The sequence below is a fragment of the Hoplias malabaricus genome, chromosome 17 (genome assembly GCF_029633855.1).
Source record: "Hoplias malabaricus isolate fHopMal1 chromosome 17, fHopMal1.hap1, whole genome shotgun sequence".
In the NCBI taxonomy this organism is placed as follows: domain Eukaryota; kingdom Metazoa; phylum Chordata; class Actinopteri; order Characiformes; family Erythrinidae; genus Hoplias; species Hoplias malabaricus.
The window spans coordinates 12,676,739-12,703,970 of record NC_089816.1 but is presented as its reverse complement, the minus strand read 5'-3'; the positions used below and the strand labels follow the sequence as shown (position 1 = coordinate 12,703,970).

At 37.2% G+C, this 27,232-nt stretch overlaps 1 protein-coding gene across 2 annotated transcripts; it reads left to right on the top strand.

The window, feature by feature from the left end:
* The first annotated feature begins 89 nt into the window (after positions 1-89).
* atp2b1b (ATPase plasma membrane Ca2+ transporting 1b) lies at positions 90-25,873 on the top strand. 2 transcript variants are annotated; one of them, XM_066648828.1, is made up of 21 exons: positions 90-174; positions 7,700-8,144; positions 12,644-12,841; positions 13,145-13,402; positions 13,952-14,077; positions 15,455-15,682; positions 15,985-16,017; positions 16,969-17,130; positions 17,286-17,500; positions 18,621-18,863; positions 19,173-19,414; positions 19,910-20,147; positions 20,254-20,433; positions 20,706-20,793; positions 20,890-20,996; positions 21,178-21,369; positions 22,465-22,678; positions 22,832-23,043; positions 23,877-23,984; positions 24,122-24,310; positions 25,154-25,873. In XM_066648828.1, the coding sequence occupies exons 2-21, from the start codon at positions 7,955-7,957 to the stop codon at positions 25,490-25,492; spliced, it is 3,762 nt and encodes a 1,253-aa protein (XP_066504925.1). In that variant the 5' UTR covers positions 90-174; positions 7,700-7,954; the 3' UTR covers positions 25,493-25,873. The 2 variants fall into 2 exon arrangements, with proteins under 2 accessions (XP_066504925.1, XP_066504926.1); XM_066648829.1 differs by lacking the exons at positions 22,465-22,678; positions 22,832-23,043.
* Positions 25,874-27,232: the final 1,359 nt, after the last annotated feature.

The window sequence follows — 27,232 nt, the reverse complement described above, 5'->3', positions numbered from 1 at the left end:
GTGACACCTGTACCTGAGATGAATATGAGCCAATCAGGACGTGAGTTATCTCAAAGCCGCGCCCACACTTTACGTCAACGCTTGCCTATGTGGGCGGGGCCTTCCAGATGGAGTTGTAGAGCGCAGATGGATAAAGTGATGAAAAGAGGATGGAGAGACGCTTCGCGGGGAAACGTGAGTAGAAACTACGGCCCTTTTTTTTTGTTGGGTGGGGGTAGTTTATTCGTTTATTGCTTTAATGTAAAATCATCAGTTCTACTTAGGAAAATCTGATGATTAAAAAAAAATGCCTGTACTCTTGTTTGGGCTCTTAACTCCCACGTGTTAAAGGTTGTCAGGGGCTGGCGTATTAGTCGCTGTCTGTAAATTTAATATTATGCATGTAAAACATGTAAAAAAAACAATTAGTTAAATTGGGCATGAGACCTCACGTATATTTAATAAGATTCTTGTTATAGTTCACTAATTGTAGTTAGTCGAGAGAGAACCATCTATAAAATAGCAATTTAATCCTGGAGAAGCGCATGGTGAGCTAATGAAAGCCAGCTGCTGATAAAACTGTCTGTTGTTTTAAGCTCCATATAACTGACAAAAAGGTGTCCGTGAACATTACTTAAAGCATACATCCGCTCATCTATGACACTTCTAAAAGCTCCTGCCTGAAATTGAATAAAAATGACACGTTTATAAAATCCTCTAATGCCTTCAAAGTGGCTTAGGTGTAACTCTACACCACCATTTTGATTCAGTACACACAAATATATGAATATGCAATTAGTGCCTGCACCTATGTTCCACCCATCCCTACAAAGCTGGTCTGCTGTTGTAAAGCCCCGTCCAACAAACGGACGTGATTGGCTCTTTAGGTTTTTAAGACAATAAACTACTGCTGTCTAGATTTTACCGTCGAAACACTAACGATTCAAAGCAGAAATGTCCAGCCATGGCAGTGATTACTTATTTAGCTTTTGATATGCTATCTTGCATGTTTAATAATAATAATAATACAAACCCTCAGCAAAGTATATTTTTACAGATTTCATCATCAAATGTGCTGCTGTATCTCTTTCACAAATGAAGCCAAGTAACTTAAGCACAAAGTCAAGTCACCGGGTAATGCTCTGGAGGGGACATTCCTATTGGACAATAATAAATTGAGTTTAATTCATTTTGCTTTGTGAAACACCTCCCTGTTTTGCAAGGGTGTGTTGTTCCCTGTTATTTTGCAGTTCCTCCCTTTGTCTGAACCTACTGCGCATGCACAGACGGCACTGCAGCAAGGTGTGAAACACTGACAAGAGAAGGTGCTATGTCAAGTCTTGTGAGATAATTAGACATGCATCGCACTTTATAATTAACATCTGCAGATCTGTATGTTCTTAGAAGTTGCGCACAGCTTTTCCACATCTCAGTATTTGTTAAAAATGCTGAAATATTTTACACTTTACACCTGACATGCTGGTATTGTCACTGGTCAATGGATGATTCACTGGTGTTGGAACAAGGAAACCATGCAAATCACAGAAGTGTCAGCTGGCTCACATTCATAAACTCAGCTCCAGGTGTTAAACCAGCTGTTTATAATATGATATTGCAGCTCTGCCCTCCTGTCTTGGACTAGTAAATATTGAGTTCTAGACACCAGTGTATTATTAGTGGTAAACAATTAACTTTATTTTTTTATTTGTTTTGGGTGGGGGGGGTGACTTCTTTGGCTTAATATAATCCAAAACTACTCTGGTCCTGTTGGGCTTACGTCATACCTGCTACATGTGGGGATCGTTTCCCTCTGGCTTAACAGACTCTTCAGATGGGTAGAGGTGTCTCTGTCTGTGTGGATATGTAGATTTACCAGAGCTGCGATATCACAGCAGAAAATAACATGGAATTCAATCCGTTTTTCCAAAGGTCTGCATAATTAAATGGCTAAAATGGAAAAAGTCATTCAGAGTGATATGATGTGAAAACAAAATAAATGGGCGGCTGTTATTTTACAAAAGGGTTCATGGGTACTAAGAGGCAAGGTGTTAAAATATCTTTCAATGTTAACAGGGCAATAAGTAGAACTTGGTGTTTACACTAAGGGAGCTTTTGTGGAGGGATGGACTATATGATGTTAAACACCTTACAAATATGTCTGTATTACTTATATAAATTCTTTTGTAGAGAAACAAGCTGAACATTGTGTAAAATTGACCCCCCCCCCCAAAAAGACAAAAGCAATAATTAATAATTAATTAAAAATTATTTAAACAGTGTATTTGATTGGTTTTAAAAAGTGCATCCCAGAGAGGCTGAGACTTGCAGAAGGAAAGACACGGAAGGGTTCACTACTGGGTGACAATTTGTGGACAAATATTGAAATAATTTCTCAATTTTATATTGTAAAGAAATTGGAGATTTAATAATCTATAATACATTTCATTAAATGATTCAGAGAACCCAGAGAAATCTTTATTTGCAAGAGAGAAGACCCCAAATCAGTATTGATTTGTTGTAGTCTGAGTTCTCAGATGACACTGAATTAAAAACAGACATGCTTCTGTAGTGGAAATCATTTCATGAGCTCAGAAACCCTTCTGAAAACAATTGTACATGAACAGTTAGTTGCTGCATTCACAAATGCAAGTTAAAAGTCAAAATGCAAAAAGAAACCATATAGTCACTGTCCAATGCAAAACAGTAACTTTATGGGAGAAGGAAAACATTTTTTAACTTTCCATGTAAAATAAATAAATAAATAAATGTATTCCAAGTAAATGTGAAGAATTTCTATTGTCCCACTCATGACATTTTCAGTGTGAAGGACAGCTGTTGTTATCAAATTTAGTAGACTAAACATCAACAAAAATGGAGATGCATGTTTTTGATTGGACAGCGATGATATACAAATATACGATATAAACCTTAATTGGGTTCAAACTCATTTACGTTGTTCTGAGGCATAATGTGGTCCAACAAATCTACATTTGAAATTCTTTTTGGAAACCGGGATGCCATGTTTAGAGTGTTGTTAAAAGAAGTGAAGCAAATTTGCTTCACTTGGTAAACATTACCAAGTCCCAACATTTTTTTGTATTGTGTTGCTGGTATCATTAAAATGGGCAAGTTTTTCAAAAAGCAAACTTTTAATGTCTTAATTAAAATGTTGTTTTTGCATAATTGTCAAACCTATAGGGGTTTAGTATTTGTACATCATTTGCATTTTGTTTTTATTTACATTTTGCACTGTGTTCCAGCTTTTTTGGAAATGAGGTGTTTGTTTTAAAAAAAAATTAATACAAAAAACAAATTCATAAGAAACACAAGGGACAAATCACTTAAATTTCCACCATGCTTAGACCAATGTTAAATAAGAAAAAACAAAAAAGGCCTTTAATTTGGATTATTGTTAGAACACAGGGAGCTATTGCGTGTTTAGTGGGAAGCATCTTGACCTTTTAAGCTTCCGTCATGTTAGTATTTTTATCCTCAGATTGCATGGCCCCCATGACTGCACTGTCCAGTCTGCTACATGTCATATTTTGTGAGTCAGCGAAATGAAGCAGTGTTAAGTATGGGTCATATGATTTTGACTTTTACTCTCTGGGTGTTTCATGCAGTTGTATCATATTTTGTCCCAATTGGCTGTGCTGGAACACAGCTACACCACATTAAACTGATTTGAGATTCTGTTGATTTCAGATATTCAGTGTCACCACAGGCATGTTCACATGTTTGTATAGGGTTGTATATTGGTGCTAATGTCAGAATCCATGCTTTATTTCTGCTATTTCCAGGCATGATGACCATTGAGTGCAAGTGAGAATATTACAGAGCAAATTAATATATTAATGTGTGAGCCATTTTAATGTTGGTTATGCCTGTTGTTCTTTTTGAGAGATTTTTTTAAAAGAATTTTGCAGGATAATATTTTAAATCTCTGTAAACCCTTTCAAATTCAATTGTGTTGAGCGCTGGAGTTGCTAGTCCAATGAAGTTTTTGTATTAATGTGATAGGAACTGTTTTGATGGTATATCATGTTGTGCACTGCTGTCTGGAATAGTATATTATATATGCTTTTAAAAAATGTTGAATTCCAGTTCTGGAAACCTATTTACCTATTTTGGTTTTGTAAGTGGATCATATTTAATAAATTCCTCATTTAATTTCCTTATGAGTATTGTATAAATTAAATGAGTACAATAAGTTTAAAGGAAAATAACTAGCTAAGTAAGTGGGTCTCTGACTTTTGCCCAGTACTGTATGTACTCTCACCTTTGAACTGCAAGAAGTGGAGCAGCTTGACAGTGAGGCTTCAGGAGATGCACTGGTTTTGATATTCCACTGCTGTGACATGTGGGCAGCTTGTTAACCCAGAGCTGTCACTCTGCTGCCATTTTTGACATTTTGATGATTTGCTCAGAGCCAGTGAACATTCAGAGATGTGTACGCAGAAACAGCAAAGTGAATGTTAAACCACTCTGCTAAGAGCCCTGCACTATCCAAGTGCTGTCTGGCACCAAAAAAAAAAAAAAAAAAAACTTCATTGCACTGTTCGTTTTCTCACAGATTACATATCACGAGTGTATAGTTAATTTACATAAGCATCAAGCTAACTATAGTTGCACCTTGCATAAGCTGCAGCACAAAATCAGAACAACTCATTTTATGACTTCTGACTTGGGCAGTCCCTCAAAAACCTGATTTGTTTTATTTAAGTTTTTGGGTTGCTAGGCTCCACATATTAATGTGTTAATGCGCACCCTGTAAATTATTTACCTGTAATAGATGTTCTCACTCCCCTGAAGGACCAACTGAAGTCCTCTGCTAGAGGCCTGATACTGGAATGTCTCTGTATGGGGTTTGATGATGTTAAGCCAGAAGTACATTATTGTAGACAGGGACTGATATTAAATAATAAGTTTTGGATCATAGGAGCTGTTCAAACTTTTCTCCAAAGTGCTGGGTGATGAGGCATGTCTCCAGATAATAGCTCCACAGTTCCTTAGCCTGGTGTCTGGGGTCTTTTATACCATTCTAGCAGATTCTTAGCATTGGGCATAGTGACCTTAAGCTCATTTGGGCTGTTGTGGTGTGTAACATTTTTAGTTCATGCTTATCTATGAAGATTTTAAAAGCTGTGCATGCACAATTGAACATGTGTCCACTGTGCTTATATTTTCAATGTATTGTACAAACAATTGACCACAATATTGCTTATTGTGTTTGATGGTTGCTTTGTTTACTGAAGAATGAACGTCAACAGTATTTTAGCCATTTGCTTGGTTCTGTCATGTTTCCTCTGGTCTCTCTGTTCTGGGATGTTGATTTGTTTGAGAACGTTTTCCATATTTCAATTCCAGTGTCTGCTTAAAGTTCACTGCTGTTTTAAAATGTTATTGCATTAATAATATATTGTTATCTCTATATTTTAATGGTGAAAAAGAATGATTTCTAGGACAATAGACCCCCCCAAAGGAAATCTATACTGACAGGCCTTGTAGCTAGTGTTAACTTAAGGAGTTTCTACAAATTTTAGACATTTGTTAAGGCAAATATTTTCTATGATTTATTCACACTGATTTTAATTTCCTAGTGTAAAACTGAGGTGCTTTCCCCGATGGGGATTAAGCCTAGTGCTTGACTATATGCACCTTTCAGGGGAAATCCATTGAAAATGCTGTGTAGTCCAGAACTAGGCTTAACTGTTTGAGATCCACCCCATTATGATCAGAGGTCAAGGAAACTTTGTGCTTTCATGAAAAACCCTGATGTTAATGGATCTAAATTATGTAGCAGAAACTCACACACCAAGCTCTTGCCATACAACTAAATAATGAACAACTCAACCATAACAGAGATTTTGTTTGTGTCAAATATACAACTGTAGTGCAGAATGTAGACTTAGAAAGCATTGTTAATTTGATTAATGATATGGATTTGCCATATTTAATTTACCATCAGAGGATGTGCTAATAATTGTGTTCTCAATTAGAACAAGAAATATATATATAAATTTAAATAAGGGTGTTCAAACCTTTACGCAATCTCAATTCTGCACCTTTGAGTGTGCACTGAGATGCAGAAGCAGCCACCGTTTCCTAATTAGATTAAGCAAGAGGCTTTCCTACGCTAATCATTTAGCAAGCCTTTTCCTCTGATGAAGACTGCACTGCAGGACTGCATGCTGAAGGTCAAATTATTTGCATTAAAGTGAAGGAACTATCCTTGAGTTTTAGTTGATAGTTTGAGCTTGTGTGATGTGAAGTAATGTCAGAGGGCCTTAGCAGTGAAAGGCCCGTCTTTTTAGGTTTTAGGAGCTCCTCTTTGTGATCGTACTAGCTTAGCTGCCATCTTTTCTTACCATCTCGTGCTGCAGGAACGGATATTTAAAGCTACTCTGTGAGTATCTCAGTCTTGCTGTGTGTGATTATGTGGAATAATCAAGATCTCCTATCACCTCTTGACATTTTGAAGGAAGATATCTGTGGTGGTTGAGGAATATGTGCTCTAGGTTTAGAATTTTTGTTTATAGATGCTGTGCTGTGGTTAATATAGTCAAACATATTAAGTCATAATAAAATGAGTAAGCGAATTAGGAGACTAATTAATTGAGGAAGAAAATCATCATCTTCTCAGTTGCACTTGTTCAACTGAAACTGTGATGGCCCCGACCTTTGAGTTGACTTTAGGTATGACTGACCGCCATCACGGTTTTCTAAGAGGCTAGATTTAATCCTCACTTAACAACATACATTTTAACCATTTGTTTTACAAAGTGTTTCCCAGGGTTAAATTCCTTTTTAGCCATTTCAGATCATGTTAGAACAAGTTTAAATCAGAGACAAGTTTGCATATACCACCTCAAGTTGATCATGCCTAGAAGTAGAGGTCTGTTTTATGTAATCGAACTAATTTTAGCCTTGCGTGTCTTTAAATGGTCTTGGCTGATCTTGCCTATGACGGGCTGGCAGAAAAGCTGACTGTCACTTCGCATGGTCATTCACATCTTCCCTAAAGATGGCTGTCATTCTGTTTGATATGACTCTCACATTGATTGAGCATGGCGCTGTTTGCTTTTGGCGTTTCTAACTGAAGAATAGTTCCTCATATATATATACTTTGTTTTACCATTTTGAGGGTTTTTTTTTTTTTTTTTTTTACTTTTTCCAAAGTATACAACATTTCAATATTCAATATAAGAGTTATGAATCATAACATTCCAATCTTAAATTCTTTAACCTCAAACTAACTAACATAGGATAAAATATAATTGACACAATACTAATATCAGAAGTTGTGTATTGTTACATCCTTAACATATTGTAGCACTATATTTACAATAAAAGCAGCAACTACTATGATTTTTCTTTAGTCCAGGGGTTTAGAACCTCAATTCTGCCAGCCTCATATGGCATTTCTTCTTCTTCTACATACAGGACCATCACATAATGGACTTGCTAATTAGATAATGAGCTGAATTAGGTCTGCTACATGAGACAAAGAGTTGTGTAGTGTGGCTCCCAATCACAGCCCTGGGTATTCACGTCTTTAGAAAGTGTTTTACATATGATGCTGCCCTAATCACCAGACAAACCAGACAAGCAATTAATTTAGAGTTTAAATTGACAGCAAAAAAAAGTACTTCATTTTTAATTGCCCTGATTTGTATAAATGCAGAATTTCAGTAAGTGTGCTGCCTGTTTCTCTTTTCAGATGTAGCTTGAGGGTACACCTCAAGTCAAACAGGATCTTCAGTGAACCTGCTCAAACCAAGATGAAGGAACACATGCAGGTGCATTGGATGGATATAGCCATTCACATGCCTCTAGTTTGCCCCTTGGAATCTAGTTTTCAGCACCCCTGATTAATTAGCAGTTTTATGGGAAATTCTGGATTTTGACACTGAAGATTTAGCGTTCCTTGTGGGAGCCAGTTCTCTGCCATTGTGTGGTGTGCTGCAGAGGAAGCATGGCCCGAAACTCTTTCCGTGGCTCCAAATACAAGGCGGAAACCAACCACGATGCAGACTTCAACTGCACTCTCAAAGAGCTGCGATCGCTCATGGAACTCAGAGGGCCAGAAGGATTACAGAGAATCCAAGAGTGCTATGGAGATGTTCAAGGTCTCTGCTCCCGGTTAAAATCTTCCACCACCGAAGGTAACTGAACACAGTTTTTGTGTTGAATTCAACCAGAATAGTGATTTTAAACTACAGCTACAATTTTCACAAAATATCTTAATGTGATTTTCTGTCTTACTCTCTCTTTTTTTATTATATATATATATATATATGTGTGTGTGTGTTATGTACCAGCATATCCATGTTTTCTTACTTGATCATTGAACTTGGTATGCCTGACTGTCAGTGAGTTGGGGCTGTTTTGTGTTTTGTCCAGGCACTGACTGTTTCTAATTAATCTCCAGACAGTTCCCAGTTTTTGTGAAATTAGGTTCTATGTCCTAACTCAATGCACATTGTACACGGTAATATTAATAATTTATGCTTAAAAAAAGCATAAAAAAGCACCCTCGTCGAAGCTCTGTCTGCTGGTGTTTCAAGCTTTTTATTATGGCAACAAATATCATTACACAGAGCTTTCAAATACACTCAAGCAAACAGTAGTTCATTCATTCATTGTCTGTAAGCACTTAACCAGTTCAGGGTTGCGGTGGGTCCGTAGCCTACCCGGAATCACTGGACACAAGGTGGGAACAAACCCTGGAGGGGGTGCCAGACCATTGCAGGGTAAGGAAAGGGGAGGAAATTATTCTCCCACATTCTGTGCTGCACTTGATCCACATAACCAACCTAATTATACATTGTACTGTAGCAATATGATTGCACTACATACTACATTATATGCTGAAAAGCATATTACAAATACAATATGATGAAAACAAAATTGTTGTACATCTAGGCATCAACCAGTCTTCACTATTTTTACTGCACAGAAAATTAATTGTCCTCAGTTTTTCTGTTCCCATTGCAGCTTATAATAGGATGTTAATATTCAATTTGTTGAATGATATTTGGAGATATGAATAGCCTACAAAAACATTGGCGTGCTAATTTTGCTAATTTTACTAATTTGCCCGTATTACCATTGAGAAACCTGTAACAAATGTTAAAAAAAGTAGCAAAAACATTAAAATATGGATACTTTAGCTCAGTGGCCCACCATCTGTCCAGTACAAATCGTCTGTGGTTGCATTAATAATCAAGTAAACATTTAAAAAGGAGGTCATATTTTTAATACACATGGGGGCATTGATATTTATCTTTTAAAGTCTTTATTAAAGCCTAATGGATATATATCAGTTTTTCAATATTGTGATATTATTGGTGGTTGGTCACACAGATAAACTTGTTCGATATTAATTTTTGAACACATCTTTTACTGACAATGGATTTAAACTTTTAATATCCCAGCCACAACACAACTCTCAGAGCAGTACAGTACTGCATATAAAATATAGTTTTATGCATCTGACCTTTTAAATGTATTTATTTATGTATTTATTTAAAAAGCCAGTTTGACGACCTTTAAAATGAGGTCAAATGTCAGACTCTAAAACTACCAATTCCCTGGCATGTACATATTTGCCAATGCTACTGCCATTAAACAAAATGTTGTAGAAAAAAGAATTTGTGTAGAATGTGGGCCTGCAGCTTCCTGGATTAACATTACAAAGTGAAATGTATATATTATTATATTTATTTATAAACTGTTACACTTATTGAATCTTTAGGTACCCAAGAACACTTTACAGTCAACACTGCTCAGAACCCCATTCCATTCAACACTTAATCCACGGACACTGGCAAAATATAACTTGTAAAATTAATTAATTGTGTGTACCTCTGTATCACACAAAAGGTCTGTTCTCCTGAAGTACAACAAGTGCATTAAAATATTGTTGTGAAATAATTCTAATGCTGGGTTTTTTGTTTTTAAATCTCCATAATACAACATGTTCTCTTGCATCCCTTTATGAAAGAATGGAAAAAAGCAAAATTCATACTTAAGGTGCACTGTGTGTCCTGTGTAATGCATATGCACAGTATGATGTACTACCTTCTTTATTGATTAATCAGCATGGTTTACTGGAATGTCGTCATTGCTCAATTATTTGCTCTGTATTTTTCCCTCTGAGTTTCATGTTAGACCAATGGATCTACATGTGATTTTGGCTCGCTCCTCTCAAATCATTCGTCTAATGCCATGATCAGCTTATATTTCCCTAGATAACTCTGGCCAAACGTTTAGCGTGCCGCTCCATCCGGCATTTGCTTTATTCTGGTTTATTTTAGAGCTCCTAAAAATTCACTGCATGTTTTTTGTGCTGATTTGCATTTTTTATTTTAATGCACACAGGACAGTAAGATGTGTATTTTGAATGAGCTGAATGGCAGTAGACCTGACTCTGTGGCATTAAACTGAGGACTGCCACATTTCTGCCCTGCTGTCTGCCAAAGCATGCTGGTGACAGGTGGGAGCAGATCGATTTACTGCATGTAATCCCGCCTCACCTTAAACCACAGAGCAGCCTCCTCATTGCTCTGTTTCCCACTAATCTCTGAGACTGCTACAATGCCGTACAGAGCTCCTGTTCTCTTCAGCTTTTGTCCTTGCTTGTGCTTTGGACAAAAATAGAGGGGCAGTGACACTGGACTTAGTTAAATCAAAGTCATGTCAAAATGCCAAAGTCTTGCAAAAAAACCCAAATATTATTCAAATAAGAATAATAAGATAATGGGTCACTACCCAAGACACCACAGACCTTAAAGAAGCAAATAGTCCAAAGAGAAGTGTGCGCCCTCAGGAAGGATTTAAAGTTTTTAAGAAGAAAGACATAAATTGTGACTTTTGTTTTGTTAAATCAATTCAGTAGAGTATTGACATAGAAGGTCTGAAAATGAATGAGCATCCAGTATAATAGTGAAGACTAGAAAGGAGTGCTGGGGCTGGCATTGTGATTGTTTTGTGCTTTGTGTCTTGTCTAAGGGTTTAAGAGTCATTAATGCTGTATGAATGAAATGTACTGGATTTTAATTGCCAGAGATAGTTATTACATAAACAGTGAAAATTGTGCCCATTGAAATGTCTCTATTATATAAAGATGCAATCTAGCTGTTGATTACTTTGGGGAGAAGGGTGAAAATAATATCAGCCCTCTCTACCGCTGCAGAACACAAGGAGGAATTCTTTTCAGTCTGATGTTTTTATGAAGTTTATAATTACTTTTAGCTGATAATTGGATTGTCATATTGGAAAATTGCTTTTTTCATCTAAGTAAATCGAAGTGAAATTAGTGTTGATTCAACTTGGCCATAGGGTTAATTTTTAAGGTTATTTTAATAAAGACAATTGAAAATAATTATTTTATGCAAGCAAATATGAAATGGAACAACATTTATAATATCTTTGAATTGTCCCATCCTTTGGGACCTCTAGCTAAACTTCATGTGTTTCTGGAACAGGCTCCAAATAATCAGGATCAGGTCAAGATCTGGCTGGTCTGGATTTGCAATAGAATAAATAAACAGATCGGTAAAAGGAGTTAAGAGGGCTGAACCATGCCTTTCAGGTTCAGATGAGATTTAAGTGATTGGGGCATTTGAAATCATATTTCTGTTTTCCCAGTGAAAGACATAAACATGAAGTGATAACTGCAACTGCAGTTTGCCCTTCACTCTTAGTTTTTTGTACGTAGGAAAATAATGTTAATGTCAGGTTTGCCCACCTCCAGTTCTGTTGTCCACATGCATTACATCAGGGCTTCCCAGACAATCGAGCACATAGAGGTGAAATCAAAACTGTGTAGAGGTCCCTTTGGGCTAGAACTATTGCTCAAACCTGACCCAGCTGCTGGAGAGATTACACAAAGATGTATAGTGCTAGTGTATCACATCATATAACTGGCTGGTCTCCCAAAATTTACTTTCAGTCATCCTAGTTGAATGAATTTTTCACTAACAACTTGATTTGCACATTTTCTTGTTTCTGATTATTCCTTTTTTCAGTATGAGCTTCTTAACAGTTTCACATCTTTTCAGACACATTCTGTTGAGTTGTCAAAGGAAACCTTTTGGATTTTTCCAAAAATCTGAAGCAGGAGTGGAGCTTGGTGTTTCTTAGCTCCCTCAAAGATGAGCGAACTGTTAGTTTGATGTTGACAAATGATGTACCAGGCATTTGAGTAAATTTATATTGTGCACATTACTGTTTTCTTATGTACAAGTATGTGAAGAATTCTGAGTCCTGAAATCTTTATTTATTTATTTGGTGCTTGAGGAATTGAAGAGAAGATTCCTAGAGATGGTCTAATCTGATATAACCGTCTTATGATATGACAGTTGCTGCTCAGTGTATTAACGTGTGTGTTACTTTTTGTTGATCTTAAAGAAGGGTGTTATCCATCCATAAATTTAACCAGTCATTTTCCCCCTTGGTGACGGTTTGACCCTCACTCTTAACTGGATGTAAAGTAAAATAATTTCATTTCTAAATTGTGTCTTTAGTGAATGGTGAAACACAAGTTTTATTTACAGTGTACCAGCTACTTATTGCAAAATGGATTTTTATATAATTTTTTTTTTCTTTCTTATCTGATATGTATAATAATAAAGGTTTATTTATTTTTCTTCCCCTCCAGGGTTAAGTGGCCATGCTGATGACATTGCAAGAAGAAAAGAAGAATTTGGAAAAAATTTCATACCTCCTAAAAAGCCAAAAACATTTCTTCAGTTAGTTTGGGAAGCATTGCAAGATGTGACTCTAATTATTTTGGAGGTTGCAGCCATAATATCTCTAGGCCTTTCCTTCTATAGACCTCCCGAAACAGAAAGAGAAAGTGAGTGCATTTTAAACTTATCACAAATAGAGCACCACTTTGATTCTCTTCACATGGACAATGTGGATAATAACCACCAGTTCTCAGAGGTTTAAAGTGGCCCACAGCTCTTATTCCTGTTGTCGTGTGTTTGATAGTTTGATTTTTATTTATGCTGCAGTTGTTAGTGAAGTTTTGTTGGAATAGATTACTACCATGAAAGTGATAAGTTTATGTAGTAATGGTAATGTATAATAAGAATAATGAATGTATGTTCAAGTAGCAACAGCTGTGTCCCTACCACTTCTTTGGCTTGTCCTGCAGACTGTGGGAGAGCTGCTGGAGGAGTGGAGGATGAGGGTGAAGCTGAGGCTGGCTGGATCGAAGGGGCTGCTATCCTCTTATCTGTCATCTGCGTGGTGCTCGTCACAGCCTTTAATGACTGGAGCAAAGAAAAACAATTTCGTGGCTTGCAGAGTCGAATTGAGCAGGAGCAAAAATTTACAGTGATACGTGGAGGTCAAGTCATTCAGATTCCTGTGACTGAGATAGTTGTTGGAGACATTGCGCAAGTAAAATATGGTAAATATGGCCTCTCTTTAGCTCTACCTCTCCAATGTTTAATATATTTGACACACAATCGTTATAAGAAAGAAAAACAAAAGGTTCTTGGTTTGTCAGTTATTTAGTATATTGACCTTGATAGCTCAAGGGTCACTTTATCAGAAACATCTAAACTATACATAAACTTGTACTAGCCAGACAATATCAGCTCCCTCATACCCTGTCAAATAAAGGAAATGGACAGCTATAGGACCGCCACTGACAAGAAATCAGTTCTGTGGTGTTGAGAATAATGCACCGTCCAAATAAAATTTCCACCTTTTCCTGTTATGGACAGGGATGTTAAATTGTGCAGTAAGAAAGGGGCAATAGTGTGTGTATATGTAAACCTGTAATGTTCTCCTTCGTGGTATTTAAATCTAAGGTAACTAATAATCTGACCATTTGCAACTGACTTGTCACTTTGTCACTGCCTCCTGTCTTGGCTGATTGAAAGCCCTTATTTTGGCTTTAGAAGTAAAGCTTCTGTGTTGTGTCTGAGGCTGACCATCTGGTTCATACATTTAGGTGACCTCCTTCCTGCCGACGGGGTGCTAATCCAATGCAACGATCTGAAAATTGATGAGAGCTCCCTCACTGGAGAGTCAGACCATGTCAAAAAGACACTGGACAAAGACGCAATGCTGCTCTCAGGTCTCAATTCCTTTTATTTTTACCTTTTCTATAGTGACATTCCTTCTCATCACACCTATGTACTGAGTGAGACATTCACAACTTTGAGTACTGATCTGTTGCTCTTTTGAAAATATTTTTCCAATGATCAACTTGACTGTGAATATAAACAAATTCATAATATCATGCCTGAAACACACTCAGGAAAAAGTTGGGACAGAAGCAAAATGACTGAAAAAATTGACAGTGTATTCATGTGGAAACCATTTTTAAAATTTTCTTAAAATAATCAGGTTGATTATAGGGGTTTATAAAAGGAACACCCACCAAAATCCCAGACATGCACAGCCAGTCAAAAGTTTGGACACATCATCTCATTAGTCATTGGTGGAATAGGGCTATTCACTGTATAGAAAAGTGTACCAGCCCTACCTCTGCAAAACCCAAGATATGGTTTCAAACACATTAAGAAGGCGAGTACAAATTAATTGCAGAGAATGTGCAAAGCTGTCATCAAAGCAAAAGTGGCTACTTTGAAGAATTCAAAGTATAAAATATATTCTAGATTGTTTAACACTTTTTTTGTTTACTACATAATTCCATGTGTTCCTCCTTAGATTTAATGTATTCCATATTCATTTAATGTAGAAAATAATAAAGAACAAAGAAAAGCAATTGAATGAGAAGAGTCCAAACTTTGAACTGGTACAGTACATCAGATTTGCACAGAAAATTACACCAAGAATTTTCTTGGCATAAAGTAATCTTGGATGAATTCTCAAATGATTTCAGGCCCAAAGAACTTGCTTGTTTTTCAATATATGAGTAATACATTATTTCTTTTGAACATAATACAGTAGTTTCAGAATGAATTTCTTAATGCATTGGCAGACTGTTAATTACAATGTTATTCCAAAAAGTTTTCCTAGTCGATGTAGATATATTTATCAAACTAGTATGACCGATTCCCTTGTAGTGCTGTCTGAGGGCACAAAGGTCATGTATATTCAACAACGGTCTCCAGTTTCACCCTACACAGACCCTACACAATGCTGAGCCATGACCCATATTTGTTTGCAAAGGCTGAGCCCCTTTTTTTGGGATGCTCCTTGTATCAGTTACATTGACTTGCTTACAAAGAATTTTTTTAAAATGGAGTGACGTGTACGTACTGTAAACCTTTGTGAGTGTGTTGCAGGCATTTATTTTCTAAATCTGTGTATATTTATAAAATGCAATTAATTTGGCCAGTGAAAACATTGGAAAACTTTTTAGTAATTTTGTCAGTTAAATTAAGGCTTGAGAATCTTAGATTTAGGTTTACTTTTTTCAAAGAATACCAGTTTTTGGATATGGGTTAGCTATGGTTAGAATTGGTTAACTGTTCTCTTATCTTAGGCACCCATGTAATGGAGGGGTCGGGGAGGATGCTGGTCACTGCTGTGGGAGTGAACTCTCAAACTGGAATCATCTTCACTCTACTTGGAGGAGGAGATGAAGACTGTGACAATGAGGAAGAGAAAGAAGAAAAAGAAAAAAGAAAGAGGGAGAAAGAAGAGAAGAAGAAAGAAAAAGAGAGAAAAAAGAAGGAGAAAAAGGAAAAGAGCAAGAAAAGTAAGAATACAGGTGAGAGCATCTAAGCCGATTTCACAAAATCATATCAGCTCATATCTGAAAAACTATGGCGCATGAGTGCTCAATAATATAAGCTTTTTTTTTTGAGGGGGGACACCACAAACCCTGAGCATGTTTGTAAATCCCATATTAATTCTGATGGAACAAAACCTCCTTGTGCCAAAATGATAAATTTTAAAGGAGAAGTAAAATTCTTGTATTTGTAAAAATATTAACCAAGAACATCTATCCATTAATGAAGACTGCCCTGCATTGGTGTCTCATGTGATTGTACCATTTTTGTTCCTCAACAGACAAAAAGCATGATGGTTCTGAGAAAAAGAAGGGTAAGTATTTTTTAAAGACTGTGTCTAGCTGAGTCTCACTAGCTAGACACAAGCTACATGCAACTGTTTACCCTGAGGTCTGTTTGGCTTCATGTGCTGTAATATTTAAAAAAAAAAAAGCTAAACATGCATTTATTGTCATTGTACAACATACAACAATGTTTTCCTCCTCAATTAACACACACACTCAAACTAGTGAACAAGGGGCAATGAGCACAGAAATAACCAAAGCGGCAGGCAGCCATCCCTAGTATTGTGTTTAAGGTTGACAATGCCATACAACCATATGGTGAGCTGCTGTAGCCTTAAGTGCATGTGCTTCTATTGCAGTTAATAGCAAGGAGAGAAGACCCTCTGACACCCCCCCCCCCCCCCCCCCCCACACACACACACACACCCCCCTATATGTGTCTGCACACAAATTACATATGCGTTGGTTTATCTTTTACACTCCAGGTCATCCAAGAGCATTGACCGCACGGTTTGTGGGGTGCGCATTTGCTTGATGCGACAGGATGTTTAGTTTAAAATGGTAGTGTATGAATTGGCTTAGGATAAACCTCAGCCAGGCTAGAGTAATCCCTAGCCCAGGATTAAGGAGTGTGAGCACACCACACCACAGCATGCCACCTCCTAATATCATATCTAAGCCACTTGCACTCATGTCTCCTTCTATGTGAACAGCACTGGTGCATGCATGGTTTTTATATATATTTATAAGCCCTAAGGACAATGTATATGAAATGTGGTGTTGAACTAATTAATTAATGCTGAACCTTAGAGGCCTCTGTTGTTTGATACCCTTGTTTAACCCATATTTTTGCTCAGTTCAATTAAATAAACCTACATGTTACATTAAAACTGACAAGATAAAATACAAAACTACAAAAAGCAACAAAAAAAACCCCATCAAAGTTGCAAGTTGTAAAATGCTGTGTTTAATATGTTCAGATGGTTGTCCAGATCAGGATGGAGCTGGTGTGGATACAGAGCCACTCAGCAGTGAGGATGGCATTGATGGAGCTGTGAAGAAGAAAAGCAGTCTACCAAAGAAAGAGAAATCAGTACTTCAAGGGAAGCTCACCAAACTAGCTGTACAAATTGGCAAAGCAGGTTAGAAACAGACAAATGGGTTATTATTTTGTCCATTAGCCCTCAACAATATTAAGTGGGTGTGCTATATTTTATTATTTACTTATTTATTTACTTTTTTTTTTTTACCCTCCTTTTCTGAATGGCATTTTATTTATTTTATTTTAACACTCTAGGCCTTTTCATGTCTGCCCTGACGGTCATCATATTGGTGGCGCTGTTTTTGGTGGACACCTTCTGGATCCAAGGTCTTCCTTGGATCAAAGACTGCACCCCTGTCTACATCCAGTTCTTTGTGAAGTTCTTCATCATTGGGGTCACTGTGCTGGTCGTCGCTGTGCCTGAGGGACTGCCCCTCGCTGTCACCATCTCTTTAGCCTATTCTGTCAAAGTATGACTTTGTGTGTCCTTGATATTACAACTGCTTATGTTATAAACAACATACAAATCATTGCATCTGCATATTGATTACAAATAAAAACGGAGCAAAAAGTCAGTTTAAATGCAGTATCAGATTTTTCTTAATAGGGTAAAATAACATAAAACTATACTTGGACCTACACAGTTCTTAACATGGCCCACATTATTTTATTTTTACAATATTTGTAGGTCAAAACACCTAAATAAATGCCCCACTATGGTGCCAAAATCGTAAAAGTTATTTTTATTCAAAGTTCTGATCTGATGAGAAATATTTCGCAACATTTTTAAAATTATGATAAATATTGCCATTGCAAACCCATGTTTCCCAGGAATCGGAGCTGTTTTAGGTGAAACATACGGTTAATATTTTTTGCATCTCTTTTTAAGGAGCAGGGAATATGCACTGCATTTGAATTAAAATTACAGAAACAAGAATTAAATTGTAAACATTTTAATTGATCTCACATGATTGGTTGTATTAATTAGGCCCATCAGCATGAACCAACAAAGTGGCCCGTTTAAGATGGACTTGCACATATATTTTTACGCACAGCTTTCCACACGAATTTTGTAACCTCACCAATACACAAAACTGCAATGAATTTTAAAGACCCACTGGTGAAGCATGAAGCAAAGTTAATATGAGAAAAAAGTAATATTCAGTTGGCAATAACAACAATGTTGAAAACAAGAAATCAATAAGGACAACCCAAATTAAGGTTGTAAAGCTCATTTTCAAGATTCCAGATTGCCCGGTACAGTGTTCATGAACATTATGAAAATTATAACAAAACAAGCAAGGGACAAATCATCATTTGTCCAAACTCTGCCATTTTAAGAACTAAAATTTTAAAAGGCCCCTCTCTGTAATAGGGAATTTCCAATGTTAGTCATAAAACTGTCAACATAATGATGGATATATGTAAAGGAAATTACATTTACATTCTCTGCTCTGCAATTGTATATTTATTTCTGTTTACAGATATCTGTATGACTCCTAACTGAGGTGGACTCTATAGCTAGACTGATGGGGCATATAATGCTGTGTGCAGTGTAAATCTTTATATATTTATTTTTTTTATAAATAGAAAATGATGAAAGACAACAACCTGGTCAGACACCTGGACGCGTGCGAGACAATGGGCAATGCCACAGCTATCTGCTCAGACAAAACTGGCACTTTAACCATGAACAGGATGACCGTGGTGCAGGTGTATGTGGGAGACAGACACTATAGGAAGGTTCCAGAGCCTGATCTCATTCCAGGCAAAATCATGGACCTGCTCATCACTGGCATCAGTGTAAACTCTGCTTACACCACCAAGATCATGGTAAGAAACTGTTACACAGTGACTACATAGCCACTGGGAAAATGTATTAAAATATAATATATAATGTCAAAATATTTATCAAAGTAAACATGTATATTGCAATAAATTGATGAGCAAAACTCTTTTAATAAATTAAATGAGCAACCATCTTTTTGTTTGTTACAGTTTCTAGTTATAAAAAGGACATCAAGTGTGATGCAAGATAAGATTCCACCTAAGTCTTAAAGTCCGTGTTGGACTGGAAGATATTAGAAATGATTTTACTCCAGTTTGAGTTAGGTTACTGATTGAATCTCTGCTTTTTTGTAGTCACCTGAAAAAGAAGGTGGTCTACCCCGTCAAGTGGGGAACAAAACTGAATGTGCCTTGCTGGGATTTGTCGTTGACTTACGGAGAGACTACCAAATCATCCGCAATGAGTATCCTGAAGAAAAGCTCTTCAAAGTGTATACTTTCAACTCTGTCAGAAAATCTATGAGTACAGTGCTGAAAAATTATGATGGAAGCTATCGGATGTTCAGCAAAGGAGCCTCTGAAATTCTCCTGAAGAAGTAAGTTCTCAAAAAGAAATTAAAATATTTAAAAGGGTATTCAAGCTTAACTAGAATTTTGTATGTAATGTGTCATATTACTTCAAATCAAAAAAACATGTTGAGAGCAACTTGTTAACACACAGTTGCCCCAAATCATCATCTCCCAACTTTAGCAAATAATTTTGTTGCTCAATGTATTTTAAAGGTTACTGCTGACAGGCTATTAGACTGAGAAAAGGCAAGTATATATCAGTCTATGGAGGCTTTTTTCATTTTGAACTGGACGCTCTTTCAAGTTTGTGCTAAGGTTTCACATGAGAATGACTTTTTTATAAGCAAGGCACCAAACTAGAAGTCTACAATATATATTTAATTTATGCTGGTTTTGCAATATGATTGTGTTAACCATGGATTTTACACTAATGATCTTTATTTTTGAATGTGTATGTTTATCCTTTTTAGATGTAAAATTAAAACATTTCTGTATATAATCCCCCAACTTTTGCATTGCAGGTGTTGCAAAATCTTGACAGCTAGTGGTGAGCCCAAATTCTTCAAGCACAGAGATCGAGATGACGTGATGAAAATGGTGATTGAGCCCATGGCTTCAGAAGGCCTTAGGACAATCTGCCTGGCCTATAGGGACTTCCCGGCCTCCGAGGGGGAACCAGACTGGGACAATGAAACCGACATCCTTACAGGTCTCACCTGCATTTGCGTGGTGGGCATTGAAGACCCTGTGCGGCCAGAAGTGAGTGCTTAAGATTCATAATCGAACTTAGTTTAGTATATTACTCCGGCAATTAGATTTTCATAAAATCTTTGCTGTGAAACCGTGGATGTTGGTATAATTTTAGGTCCCTGACGCGATTAGGAAGTGTCAGCGAGCAGGGATCACAGTGCGCATGGTCACTGGAGACAACATTAACACTGCCCGCGCTATCGCCACCAAGTGTGGTATCATCCATCCTGGAGATGATTTCGTGTGCCTTGAGGGCAAAGAGTTCAACAGGCGAATACGAAATGAACTGGGAGAGGCAAGTTACCAGCTGGGTACAGTTAATTCTATAAATATAAATTCCATAAACTTTACATCTACTATTATTTGTATTTATAAACACTGTTAATTCGAGGTGTTTCGTTTTCTTTTTGTTTAACAAAACAAACAGTATTCCATGCCAAATGTAAAATACATGTGGTCTACAGTTACTTAAGTAGACTACAAAATAATTTTTTCCAAAAGCCAAGACTGCGGTTTTGAGGTTGTTCTTGTCAATGTCATTCAGTCAGACATCAGTTCTCCTTTCAGATTGAGCAAGAGCGCATTGACAGGCTTTGGCCCAAACTACGTGTTCTAGCAAGATCTTCTCCAACTGACAAACACACTTTAGTAAAAGGTGAGAAATGGGGCCTAGCATATATTAGTCCTATGTTATTATATGTATAACAACACCTGAGATTTTCACTTAATCAAAAGTTAATCTTTTTTTCAGGTATAATTGATAGCACTATTATTGAGCAAAGGCAAGTAGTTGCTGTAACAGGAGATGGAACAAATGATGGTCCTGCCTTGAAGAAAGCTGATGTTGGCTTTGCAATGGTATGTCTTTCAAAAACTTGACATGATGGATTGATGATTTTTTTTTTTCCTTGCAATTTAAAAAAACAAAGTAGCCTAAAACCCCAAAAATAGAAGATTGTCAGACTATGATGTACAATTGAGACTCATTTCAGTGGAATCTGACAGTAACATGTCATATTGATGTGTCACGTTTCTTTAGGGTATTGCTGGAACAGATGTGGCCAAAGAGGCCTCAGATATAATCCTGACAGATGACAACTTCTCTAGCATTGTGAAGGCTGTAATGTGGGGGCGGAACGTCTATGACAGCATCTCTAAGTTCTTGCAATTTCAGCTGACAGTCAATGTGGTGGCTGTGATTGTAGCTTTCACTGGGGCCTGCATCACGCAGGTAGGCGTCTCCAAGATAGACTTTCTTTATTCTTCTAAATAGACCAAAAGAGATGGGTAAATACCTTGCGACGCATCAATCTAAACATGACTAAACATCTAAATTGACTAATCAATTTCAGCATGTAAAACTTGAGTTTCATCAAATATAAAAGTCTGGAACAACAAATTGACCCTTGAGTCACATCTATATATTTTAAAAATCCAGTCTATAAAATGTCGTGTTTTTAACATTTGAGCATTGGATCATATTTTAATTGTTGTTCTATTCCTTTACCCCCTTTGCCTATTATACCTTTAAGTGCATGCACTGTAAAAGGAGAAGGTAATTACTATAGAGATAAGCTTCAAGGGAGTTCGCCTAAAATGTCTTTCACAAGGATTTGACAAGTCCTGAAGCAGAATGATTCTTTAGTATGCTCCTAGGTCAGCCTGCACCATTAAATTAAATTCCTAATTTCATCATCTAGTGCTGAAACCTACACCGGTCAACCATAACATTATGACCACCTCTGTTTCTACACTTACTGTTCATTTTCTCACCTCCAATGACCATAGAGGAGAACTTTGTAGTTCTGCAATTACAGACTGTAGATCATCTCAGGCTCAGCACATTTTGTTTGCTTTCAATGGGCAGGACACCTACAGGACCACTATGGAGCAGGTAATATTTGGGCAGTGGCTCATACTCAGCGCTGCAGTGACACTAATGTGTTGGTGTGTGTTGCCTTCATAATCAGACACAGCATTGCTGCTGGATTATTGAAACACCCACTTTCCCCTTATTGATTCAACATATAGAGGTAAAGTCACGGATGGTAGCTCATCTGTTGCTGCATCTTCCTTAGTGGACACAGGATTATGCCCACAGGACACAGTTGACAGGATATTTTTCAGTCGGTAGACTATTCTCAGTGACAGTAAGAGCTTTTAAAAACTCCAGCTGCACTGCTGTGACTGATCCAATTGCACAACACGCACTAACACAGTGTTGACGCTGTTCTGACTTATCAACTTTAACGCAGTCGAGCATGAAAGGAGGAAAGATAGGAGTACAGCTCTCTTCTTTTGTTATGATGTCTTTTGCACACCACAGGACTCTCCACTGAAAGCAGTACAGATGCTTTGGGTGAATCTGATCATGGACACATTTGCCTCTCTGGCTCTGGCCACTGAGCCACCCACAGAGGCCCTCCTGCTAAGGAAACCGTACGGCCGCAACAAACCCCTCATCTCTAGAACCATGATGAAGAACATCCTGGGACATGCCATCTACCAGCTAACAATTATATTTACTCTACTGTTTGCTGGTGAGCAATACTCATGTTAATAAAAAAAATTTGATAAATGCTTTAGTAAATGAATGAAGGCCAAAAGCAAGCGTTTTAAATCTGACCATTGGGTAAGATCTAAATAAACAGAAGTACCTACCTTGGATCTTGCTATACTTCTTTTCCAAACAGGTGAGCAAATCTTTGATATTGACAGCGGCAGGAATGCTCCCTTACACGCCCCTCCTTCAGAACACTACACCATTGTTTTCAACACCTTTGTCATGATGCAACTCTTTAATGAGATCAATGCTCGCAAGATCCATGGCGAGAGGAACGTCTTTGATGGCATCTTCAACAATCTCATCTTCTGTTCAATTGTATTTGGCACATTTATTATCCAGGTAAAGTAAGAACAAAATATGCAAGTAATATGTGTATATCTCCACAATATTTTTTTTTTATTTCCATATTATTGGAATACAGCATCTGCCCTGTACAGTGAATATTTCATGATGAATATATCAATATAGTATGTCTAATTTAATCATGTGGAATGTAACATTGTTTCTACACTCATTGTACATTCTCTCAACTCCACTCACCATACAGGAGCACTTTGACTACACTTACACCTAAAACTACAATCTGTTGCTTTGCTTTGGCTGGAGTTTTTAAGCTGTCCACTTTGTTAAACACACCTACCTTGTTGGTCCACTGTGTTTGCTGCACAGTTTGTGTTGGTCATCCTCTAGTTCTTCATTAGTGGACACATGATGTTTTTGGTTGGTGGACTAATCAGTCCTACAGTGACACAGGGATATAAAACACTGATCCACTCGTACAAGTGCAACACTAAACACCACCATCACATCAGTGTCACTGCTCTGTTGAAAATGATCCACCACCCAAATCATACCTGCTCTTTGTTGGCCCTGACTTTTTGAAGAACAACAGAGCTACAAATGGGCCCATGATCTGTAAATCTAGAACTGCATTGTGGACTAGAGTGAGTGTAGAAACAAGGTGGTTGTTATAATATTATGGTTGATCAGTGTTTCCAGTTTAATTTCTTTAGTTTTGCCCTTAAACCTTTACCTTTCCAAATTTTATTTGAGTTATTTATTGAAAAGGGACATTTTGTTCTATCTTCTACTTGTTCCTTCACTATAATGCATTTTATAGATTTCAAAGTTTGCCTTGTTCCTTATTAATTAACAAATGCTTTAATTTGCAGATTGTGATTGTGCAGTTCGGAGGAAAGCCCTTTAGCTGTGTAGGCCTCAGTATTGACCAGTGGCTCTGGTGTGTGTTCCTTGGCTTTGGATGCCTTCTCTGGGGTCAGGTGAGCCTGAAGACACTTTTTTTTTTTATGGTCTTGGGTAATTTATTTATTTTATTATTGTTTTAGATTTTCCATTGGAGAACCTGTGCACTGCTGTGCTATAGTTCTAATTCAGTGTTTCTGGTATCAATCCTCAGTTGATCACCACCATCCCCACAAGCCGACTGAAGTTCCTGAAGACTGCTGGCCATGGCACTCAAAAAGAGGAGATCCCAGAAGAGGAGCTGGAGGAGATGGATGACCTGGATGAGATTGACCATGCTGAGATGGAACTGAGACGTGGGCAGGTCCTCTGGTGCAGAGGACTTCAAAGAATTCAGACACAGGTAAGTGACAGCTGTGATGTCTTAAATAGGACATATTATATCTTTTATTTTCCACAAATTAACAAAGTTCCTTGGGGCCTTAATAAATGCCACATGGATCACAGCATTTTTTGTACTCTGTCTAAACAGCCCTCAGCAAAAATATGGTCAGTAAACCAGAGTGAAATTGCAACATTTGTGAGAGTCAGAGCTAGAGTGCAAAAGGAGCGCAAGGCACATGAGATGCTACCTCAATTTTTTTTTTATGATTTGCATAAAGCGTAACCCACCTCTACATCATTTAATTTCTGGCCACATCCCTTGGAGGGGCTCAAAAATATACTTATCTACAAATGGTAGACCCTGTAGAAAAGGTTTTTGTTTACACTAAATGTAATATTTGAGAAGTAAACAGCAGTCAGAAGTTGCACTACTAACTGAACAGCATACTATCAATATACAGAAATCCATTAGTGATCATTTTCTTCATGGCTAGCAAATAATTTTTTTTTTTTTGGGGACTCAAATTGATAAATCTGCACAGTTGCTGCACAACTGATTACATAACACAATAAATATTAAATTATATCTTTAGCCCTGAGTGTTCCTTTAAGTCTTAGTATCATGATGTTATCCAGATCCAGTAAAAATAAAGCTTTGATATAAAAAGAAAAGAAAAAAAAAGACAAGAGTTTTGAAAGGAAATACAGATCTTTTTTAATAATGTGCATGGCAGTAAAATAAAACATAAATCATAGGGTGGCCCACTTACGGGGCTTTACCTCCTCATTCCCCCCTTTTGGCTCACAGAATGATATTTGCCAATGAATCTTCCTGTTTTTGTTTCCTAATCTTCTTTGCCAGATCCGTGTGGTGAATGCTTTTCGAGACGCCATGTCTCCATATGAAGGTCTGGAGACCCCAGAGTCACGCAGCTCCATTCACAACTTCATGACCCACCCGGAGTTCCGCATTGAAGACTCTGAGCCAGCCATCCCTCTGATTGATGAAACTGATCAAGAGGAGGACATACCCATAAAGCGCAATGCTTTTCCTCCACCCCTTCCTCCTGTCTTATCTTCACCAAATCAGAACAATAATGCTATAGACAGCAGGAGCTTACACCGCCATAAGGACATGATCAAAACTGCCATTCCTCAGCCCCCTGGAAGCCCCCTGCACAGCCTGGAGACATCCCTCTGATTCCACCCACTCAGCTAAACCCTGCTAAGACCATGTCTGTACAACTCATGCCAAGGCCACATCAAAACCCTTGCATAAGAGCACACTTAGGAAGTCATTGAATGTTCTGGTATTGAAAAGGAGAGATTTATCAGTCTGGGTGTAACTGGACTGACAAGGTAGTTAACTCCCAGAATAACCGTGGTTTTGATTTTGTGGATTCTTTCTAAGGGGATCTAGAAGAGTCAAATCAAAAGATGAAAAAATACGAATTTTTAAATTCCTTAACAAAATTGTCCTTAAACAGTGAAGGGTGATGGATTTTTTTTCAAGCTTTTCATTCTGAATGGAAATGTACTTGTGCTTTTTTTTTTTTTTTTTTTTTTTTTTTTTTTAATGAAACACAGATATGATGTATTGGCTGTATATTGTAATACCAGTGGTCTGTTTACATGCTTTTGGAGAATATCAACTTGCACAAAACTGGGGGGGTCAAAGTGCAAATTATGACAGTTATACATCGTTGCTGCTGCATGCTGTATGTAAGGTTTATTCATAGGTGTAGACAGATCTATAGAACGATATTATGACTTGAACATTGTGGTCTGGTTTAGCGATATACCAAATAAATGGGGAAAAGCATGTGTCATACATAGTATACCATTTAAGCAATGTTAGATGTACTTTTTCTATAATATTTGCAAGTTGTATTCCAGTGGTCTGTCACCTAGACTTCTTTCTGCAGTGGGATGTTAAATATGTGTAGAAATAAACGTTTAACACCAGACATTTTCCTGATTACATTACTAATTGAAGACATTAAAATACAACTGTCAACGAAGTCCTGTTATGCACAGGCTACTTAAATTGCACTAAAGAGCTTTATAAACAAAGCTGCGTTATAATTTAACTCTGTGTGCTGTCCATTTATTATAATGCATTCAGGGCAAAACGGACATATCGCATAACACATGATCACAGTCCCTTGGGAGCAACAAACTGAGGGACATTAGGATATGTTGAAAGGATTATGTGATAGCATGAGGTACATTTCTTCAGCAGAAGCACAGACATTTTGTATGTTGATCTTATGACCTAAAGATCTTTTGGAGAATATCACCAAATCAGGTCACAGGTTATGCTGGGTTGTGCTGTACACACAAATGTATGATATTAGAAGAAATGGCTAGGTCAAAATGCTCTTTGATTCTTGTTTATTTCACTGTAGTTTCATTCCTATTTTGGGAATGAATGTTTATCCATCTGTTTATGGATTATTTTTTTCTATATTTGGTAAATGCTTAATGTCATTAATCATGAGCAGTATAAACAGTGATTTGTGGTTCAATTTCCATTTGCAAGTGAGTAATGTATGTTTTCTTTTTGACAATAAAATATAAATAGCTACATAACATATTTCAAATTTTAATGAAGTCTATTTGTTGGCGATTATGGCATTAAGAGACGTTCATTATTGAAATAAAAAAAAAAAAAAAGTGTGTCTGCACCATTTGCTTTTTTAAATGAATAAATCCTCGGTGTCAGTAAATGGCCAAAAAAAGTATTTGTCCGGTATGTTGTCATCCGGTGTGCTGTATAACATAATGCAGTAAGTGGGAGTTTAGGGATAGGTTTGGTGTCCTTCCACGTGGAGCTGCCTACAGAGATAATCTCGAAATGTTAGTGTGCTTGGGTTTTTAAATGAGCTAATCTACATCTACTGTCTCAGTGAATCTCAGTAATTTAAATTAATAAACAAAT

Coding starts and splice junctions, on each gene's coding strand:
- atp2b1b (XM_066648828.1), top strand. CDS start 7,955: ATGGCCCGAAACTCTTTCCGTGGCTCCAAATACAAGGCGGAAACCAAC. Junction 16,018..16,968: donor TGGTTCTGAGAAAAAGAAGG/GTAAGTATTTTT, acceptor TAATATGTTCAG/ATGGTTGTCCAGATCAGGAT. Junction 20,148..20,253: donor AAGACCCTGTGCGGCCAGAA/GTGAGTGCTTAA, acceptor GTATAATTTTAG/GTCCCTGACGCGATTAGGAA.